Source organism: Rhinatrema bivittatum, chromosome 11, assembly GCF_901001135.1.
Source record: "Rhinatrema bivittatum chromosome 11, aRhiBiv1.1, whole genome shotgun sequence".
Taxonomy (NCBI): Eukaryota; Metazoa; Chordata; class Amphibia; order Gymnophiona; family Rhinatrematidae; genus Rhinatrema; species Rhinatrema bivittatum.
Window position 1 is genome coordinate 92,134,781 of NC_042625.1, and position 7,985 is coordinate 92,142,765.

Consider the following 7,985-nt stretch of genomic DNA (forward strand, 5'->3'; position numbering starts at 1 on the left):
GACTGATCTAAACAGAGATGAGCAGAGTAAGGGGGCTCCCTATTTATACTGATGACCTCTTTCTCGCCACCAGCTCCAAATCCCAGTACCTGTATCGTAGCCACGAATGTGATTCTACAATATATTGATTTAATGCAACTGGAAGTAATCCACGATTCTGTCAATTCACAACGTACCAGAACCACATTTCTGGACAAATCTTAAAGTGTTTAAGAACCAGTCAAAAACAAAAGCAACCTGTTTTTAAATGAGTATGTGAAAAGCACCAAAAGGTAGAATTTTGTTTTATCAATATTTTACATATATATATATCAATATTTTACATATATATCGATGTCAGCAAGCGATAACCTTGTATTTATTCTTTTCCCTTTCATTTTTATAAGCAAATATCACGTACAACTTGTTTGCTGACCTCTGTTGCCGTTTCACCACATTATTAATGTACAAGGCGATGAGTCCCAGCTAGATATCACTTATATATATAGATAACATTTTTTTTCCCTTGGAATAACTTTAATAAGATTAGCTATGCCGGTATTGCAATGGATATTTTACACAGACGCCCAAATCGAAACCCTTTCGGTATTTGCCAAAGCACCGCAGGAAACCTGGCGAGGTCAAGTTCGATCAGATATTTTAGAGAAACAGAAATATATATATATGTAAATAAAAAATCCTACTTACCTGTGGATGCAAAGGAAGAACGTAAGAGCAGCTAGTTAACTTTTATGGCTGTAGTTCTCTCAGAACAGAATAAAGTGTAGGAATCCTTACTTAGTAAAAAAAAAATAATTTCCTAAAAATAAAAGAAGGCTTTTTTTTTTATAATAAAGGTAAAAGGGGAAAACAAACTAAAATCTAGTCTGTCACTTCATATCTGTGCCGCAGACCTTTGCCTTTTCCCTCATATTTTGTGTATTTTAATGATCTGAGTTTATATAATGGCGTTAGGCAGAAACTATACAAGCAGATAATGCTTGCAAAAATTCCTATAGGAGAAATATCAAAATAGACCCACGCATGGTGTTTTAGCACTGTAAAAAAAAGAAAACAAAAGTTTTCCTACATTCTCTCCAGCAAGGGTGATGGCCGATTATCTCTTATCAAAAGAGGGGGGAGCAGCGGCAACAGCAGCAGCTTCCCAGGGAAAGAATAATTAAAAAAAAAAAAAGAGAGAGAGAGAGAGAGAGAGAGAGAGAGCCCACTCTTTACTCCCCCACGTGGTTATTCGCAAAACAGCATGAATGAAAAATGACCAGCCAATCAGCCGCCTCTAGCCGGCAAAAAAAAAAAACACGCGGGCTCCTCGCTCAAACGGCTTCCCTTGTCCAATCGGATCCAGCAGCTCAGATGCGCGGGCCAATGGGCTGCAGGGGGGCGGGGAGACCCCGGCCAGGGAACGTAGCCTCAGCCGAGCCCCGGCGCTCCCTTGTCAATTAGGAACGAAAGGGCCAATCGGGGCGCAGGGGGCGGGACTGGAGGGGCTTGCCGCCTTCCGCGGGGCTGAGCCCTGGCTCTAAAGCTCAGATACCTCAGTAGTGCAATCAGTTAAGAAGTAGGAGTCATGGCTACAACTGCTCAGTATTTACCCAGGAATAATGCGCTGCCTTCCAGTCCCTTAATGCATCCGGACTCGGACAGGATGCATCAGGGCACGACCTACCGGGAGGTGCAAAAGATGATGCACCACGAGTACCTGCAAGGGCTGGCCACCAACACAGGGCACCCCATGAGCCTCACCCACCACCAGTGGCTGCCCGCCACCACGAACAGTGACTGGAGCAGCGGCTCCCCCCACCTGGGGCAGGCGGAGCACGGCAAGGGCAGCGTGCACAGCGCCAGGGAGGACCTGGCCGGCGGCTTCCACCACAGATCCCACCTGGTCCACCAGCAGACGCCGAACAGCCACCCGGGAGCCTGGGCGCAGAGCGGCGCCCACCACCTGGCCCCCATGTCGCCTACCTCCAACGGCCACCAGCCGCTGATCTACTCCCAGTCCGCCTACACGAATCTAAACGGCATGCTGGGGCCCCAGGCTGCCTCCCTGCACCACGGCATGAGGGACCCCCTGCACGAGGAGGCGGTGCACGAGGCGCAGATCGAGTCCCCCCCCCAGCTCCTGAGCCACCACCCGGACCACTCGGACGAGGACGCGCCCAGCTCCGACGACCTGGAGCAGTTCGCCAAGCAGTTCAAGCAGCGGCGCATCAAGCTGGGCTTCACGCAGGCCGACGTGGGCTTGGCCCTGGGCACGCTGTACGGCAACGTCTTCTCGCAGACCACCATCTGCCGCTTCGAGGCCCTGCAGCTCAGCTTCAAGAACATGTGCAAGCTGAAGCCGCTGCTCAACAAGTGGCTGGAGGAGACCGACTCCACCACGGGCAGCCCCACCAACCTGGACAAGATCGCGGCGCAGGGCAGGAAGCGGAAGAAGCGGACCTCCATCGAGGTGGGCGTGAAGGGGGCCCTGGAGAACCACTTCCTGAAGTGCCCCAAGCCCTCGGCGCACGAGATCACGAGCCTGGCGGACACTCTGCAGCTGGAGAAGGAGGTGGTCAGGGTTTGGTTTTGCAACCGGCGGCAGAAAGAAAAGAGGATGACCCCCGCCGGGGTCCCCCATCCCCCCATGGAGGATGTATATTCACACGCCGACACCCCGCCCCTGCACCACACGCTACAGACCCCCGTGCAATGACTCATTTACAAGGCAAGTATTTGACAGAATTCAAACAACAACAATAACAACAACAAGAAGAAAGTACTTGGGATTTTACAAAAGAAAATACGCGCGAGGAGCGCAAGGATGATTGCAGGAGCCCCTGTCTCACCCCCCACGGCTCCCCCTTGGAAGAAGACCTCGGTAGCTCTCCAGTTTTCTCACCTGCTTTACTCTTTCCGTACCTCCAAACTCCACAGACGGACATTGTTGTAAGGTAAAACAAATGGAACAGAAAGAAAATTACTTTATTAATACGAATCAATTTACGGTTAATCATAAAGGGATGGGCTAAAAATTTAGGAACTTTTTTTTTTTCAATGTAGATTGCTAATTTCGACGTTTACAGGAAAAAAAAATATAAACATATACGGATAAAGGGGACAGCATCACTTTCACAAAGACTTACAGCCGGTGGATGGAATCGTATCTTATTTATTCAACAGTCGATTTAAATCACTTTTGTTTGTTTTTTGAAACGTTGTATTTATTTGACACGCTAAAATGAAGTTGAGATGATCTCTCTTTTATAAAAACAATGAATAGCTAGCCAAAGGGGATTAAATTATATAATTTATTTTTTTTTTCATGAAACTTTTTTTTTTTTTTTAAATTTACTTTAATTTTATTTTGCTGTCGGATAGTTTGCTGCGGGATGGAGACAATTTCCACCCTTGGAGAAGCGAGGAGGATGTCAGAACCGAAAAGGTTAAAATGCAAGCTGTTTCATTGGCAGCTGCTTCAGCAAAATGCATGATAAGACAAGTCGTAAAAACGTATGTGTTACCTTGCTTTGTTTTTCTCCTTCCTTACAGCAAAGCCTACAAAAATAGTGCTACTGCGAATGAGGTTTTGCACTCGATTTCCAAACAGTTTAAATTCTGGGATCGGTGGGGGGGAAAGCCTGCACCAGATTTACACCGCACTCTGCTTTTTATTCCACTGGCTGGGGAGGAAAAGAAAAAAGTCCATTGCGTTTTGTTTTAATATAAATCAATTTATATATTATCCCCTCTAATTAGGCTTCACTTGTCCAGTAAGCGGGCCCCATTGCATTTGTAATATCAGATGAAAAAATAGCCTGGAAAGTTTTAGAAATGCCCTTAGCCTGTAATAGCCCGAGCGCTGTCAATCCTTGTACACAACGCTGTACAACAAAACAGAGAAATATCACCTTTCCAGCGTTGCTTCTTTTAAAACTCCAGGCATCCCCCATAGCCTCTGAATGTTTCTGCAAATAAAGCGAAGACCCGAACTTTCTAAAGGTTTGACAGCTTTTTACACAAATACTTCTGTAAATATGTAAGCATATGTATTTGGTTATAAAATTTGTCCTTGTTTTGTTTTTTTCATTCCAGACAATTTTGTACACTAACTAATTTGAAGAGAATATTTTAATATTATTTCCTTATAAATTTTACCCTTTATAATTTATTTTCTAAATGTGTTTGGAATTTTTTTATTGTTGTTTTCCGGTTTAGCTTTTAATTATGTTGCAATCGTTAAAAATAAAAAAAAAAGACAAGTTTGATTTGGTATCTTTTGCTTGTATTGTTTGTATTGCAAAAAAAAAAAATGTAGACTGCCAAGTTATCTTTATATTTATGTTATAGTAATATTTTGTTACTTACATAAAACATATACCCCAAAATAAGCTTCTGGGTCTTTTTTAAAAGAAAGTCTCTCTGTTGGCAATTTTTAAAGAAAATCGATTTAAGTTCCATCAGAATATCTGCTTTTAGAAAGCGAATGTGGTTGTTTTAGTAAATAGTAATTAGGCGAAGCTTTTTCGCCTTAGATTAAGGTGCTGGTGGGAAAAAAATAATTTGTTTCTCTTTCGGCTGTTTCAGCCATGAAAATCTATACAGTGCGGTGTGCTGGACGCTTGTTGTCAAAACTGGGAACTCAGCTGGAAGAGGCTTGGGTGCTGGGCTTAACCATTTGTTCGCCGTCAGGCTGGCTGAATCTTTCACTTGCATGAAGTTTTCCGACTGGTATTATTCCGTAGAGTCTGCTCTGTTTAAAGCTTTTTACTGGTGGGGAAATCTTGGTCTCCACCAGAGATTTTATAAATATATTCTGTGCCTTTTATACATATATAAATATATATTTTTATTATTTTTTTGTGGTATGTACCTTCTGACAATGGTAACCCAGTGATTCCTGTGGTTCTCAGAAGGAGGATTCTTTATAGCTGTAACAAGACGGTTGTAATAAACCCAATCATTCATTTGTGGGGAGAAAGCTTCAGTTTGTTACATAAGAAAAGGCAGTGATGTATATATTTTTTCTGTTGTTGGTAACCTAAGGCTGCACAACATCCTACATTTGTTCCTCATCATTCAGCCAGCCTGAGTGATCAAAATATGAATACAGCACTATTTCTCCAATATTTTATAGCTTGCACCCCTTGGCACTGCAATCTTTTAAAAGTGTGTAGAAATATTAACCAATAGTTTACAGTGTTCATTGGCTTTAAGGTCCTACAATTTTTGGGGAAATTAAGATAGCTTATGGAATGAAAATATGCACAGTTGGCTTTTAAAATAATTGTGGGAAACACATGTATTAATCCTAGTCATAAAGTTAGTCTACTTGAGGCTGCAGAAGTTTTTTGTTTTTGGTTTTGTTTTGTTTTTTTGCAGAAAATAAATTAAATTAAATATGTAATCTGACTGTAAGCCCCAACTAGTACAGTTTTTTGGACAATGAGCCCTAAACTAAAGACAGTTTGAAGAGTAAGTTTTGGAAGCATTGTGCTAAGTATTTTGGTAATCTGTATTTTGATTTTCTATTGACATATGTTGATGACAAATGTTCTCTGATTTCCTGACCATATATCTCAAATTGTAAAATAATTATTAAACAGTATTTTCCTTGAACATGTGTATACTTACACACGCTCTCTGTTTCATATGTTGGCGGACCATACCATACAATATATGTGTACAAAAGTATACACAAAGTGTGAGCATTAAATAATCTAAGAAATTCAATACATGTTGTAGTTTTGAAGCTTTTTTTTTCTTAGTACATGTGACTTTTTTTTTTTTTTTTAGTAGTAGTAGATTTGAAAATGAGAATGCCTTGAAAGAATAACTTGACTATATAAAAGTGATCATACGCTAATAACTTCTTAGGACTATTTTATACAAATCCTGGTATCAAATAACTAAGACATATGCAAATATGTTACCTAGTGGGTAAAGTTTTTTATGTACATTTGTTATTAAGCTCGGAAATGTTATTTCCGTCTGGGACAGGCGTCACTTCCATAAAAAAGCGTGACATGTACATGTACATGCCTGGATGTGCAAATGTTCTCCTCGTCTGACCCGAGCAATCGCAAAGGGGACTGGAGTGTAGGCGTCTTTCATTATAGCAAGCAGGCTGGGACCTCTGAAGTGCGGGTTGTTACAGTCAACTTCTGCCAAGTGATGAATAGATGGAGGGCTCTTGTACTCTTTATTTCTTTGCAAAAGGCTTTAGCAGTTGTCTTGTAAAACTTTCGCCTGGGAGCACGCCTGCTTGCTGGATTTGCTGCAAAGCAATTCCCTCGCCCTTGTTGAAATTCCTGTAAAATGTGAAAGTCCACACTGAGGAGTAGTCACGTTAAAATCCTGTCTGAAAGCTGGGCCGCTAAGGAAGCTGTATGGGGTTTTTATTTATCCTGATACAGACGGAACCATCCAACGGCCTGTAAAGAAAGGTTGCAGTCTGAAAAGAAAGTCTCGTTTTGCTTTTGCCCTGCATTTTTGGCTGCAGCGATGTAAAAATGTATCCGCCTACAGTCACCACGGCTTCCCATCAGCTCTTTCTTTTTCTGTTCCAGGTTTCTTTTAGGTCAGATGGACCCGGAATGTGCCATTGTCTTCCTCAGCTCTGCGCTTTGCAGGTTGCGGTAGTTTTGTTGCAACAGGAAATGAGACCTCGGATGGCTTCCCCCGTCCTTAGCTGCCGTGATTTGTGTCAAGGGGAGGATGGTCTGGCGCTGCCCATGACCCAGAGAGGGCAGGAGCGCTTGTGGGCTCAGCAGCCCGCGGGCAGGTCTTCTCCTGGCACCAGGACCCCCGGCACCGCAGGGGAAGGACATCTCTGCAGCCACGATTTCTTCTTCTTCTTCTTTTTTTGTTATATATGGAAATCTATTCCGCCTGAAAGCCAGCGCTAATGGGACAGGCGCGACCTTTCCCTCCTCCTGAATGTGTCACGTTTGGGAAAGCGCCCACGCGCTCCCCCCTTTTCTCACCTCTCTCCCCTCACCGGTGCTCGCTTGCAAGAAAGCAGGAGCTTTCTGGTCTGGGAAAGAGAAGGCAGGGACCAGGAGGCGGCAGCAGGGCTTCGGGCTGCTTTGTCCCGGAGCGCTCGGGGCAGGGAGTCTCGGAGAGGGGAGGACTGGGCTGCTGTCACCTGCAGCCCGGGCTCTGGATCCGTCTCAGGCCGCGGAGAGCCCGGGACTGCGGGAAACTCGGCCTTTCCTATTGCATGGGCGCAGCTTCGGTCCAATGACGGGAAAACCCTCAGCAACCCAACAAGCCTTGGCGGGGGCGGCGGGACGAGCGTCCAGCCGGTGCCCTCAGAAATGCAAAGTGCAGCTTGCAGCCAGGACCGAGGCGGCCAGGACCGAAGGGGCCAGGACCGAAGGGGCCAGGACCGAAGGGGCCAGGACTGAAGGGGCCAGGACTGAGGCGGCCAGGACCGAAGGGGCCAGGACCGAAGGGGCCAGGACTGAAGGGGCCAGGACCGAAGGGGCCAGGACCGAAGGGGCCAGGACTGAAGGGGCCAGGACTGAGGCAGGAGCAAATGCACCAAGCCCCGAAAGGTTTGCTGGGTCTGTACGGAGCTCCCAAGCTCTGCTTTCGCCACCCCTGGAGCTGCTTGCAAACTCTTCTTTATGGAAAAGTGTTTTGGGTCGATAGGGAGTGGGGAGGGCGGATCTGGTGAGGTTCCGTGATCCAGATCTGAGGGAGCGACTGCTGGGAAGGAGAATGGCTCGGGCAGCCAAATGCCAATAGGGCAATTGGCCTATCCGAACGGATTTTCTGGATTATTTCTCTCCCTCTCACATGATCTAACTTTCTATGTCCTGGAGAGGGGTTTAGCAGGAGGTCAGTCCTTCTGCTCTGGCGATGCTCATGACATCAAGTTATAAGTGGGGGGAGATCTGCCCCATCCTTGGTTTTCAGCATCAGCCAAAGGCCAAGAAGGGGACGGTGCTGACTCCGAGGCGAGACGGTGTCCTCGCCGAGTCCAGGGCTATCGTAGA

The 7,985-nt window shown here is 45.3% G+C and overlaps 1 protein-coding gene across 1 annotated transcript; it reads left to right on the top strand.

Moving 5' to 3' along the window:
• The first annotated feature begins 1,542 nt into the window (after positions 1–1,542).
• POU3F1 (POU class 3 homeobox 1) lies at positions 1,543–3,807 on the top strand. Its single transcript, XM_029571804.1, has one exon. The coding sequence runs from the start codon at positions 1,568–1,570 to the stop codon at positions 2,696–2,698; it is 1,131 nt and encodes a 376-aa protein (XP_029427664.1). The 5' UTR covers positions 1,543–1,567; the 3' UTR covers positions 2,699–3,807.
• Positions 3,808–7,985: the final 4,178 nt, after the last annotated feature.

Coding starts and splice junctions, on each gene's coding strand:
- POU3F1 (XM_029571804.1), top strand. CDS start 1,568: ATGGCTACAACTGCTCAGTATTTACCCAGGAATAATGCGCTGCCTTCC.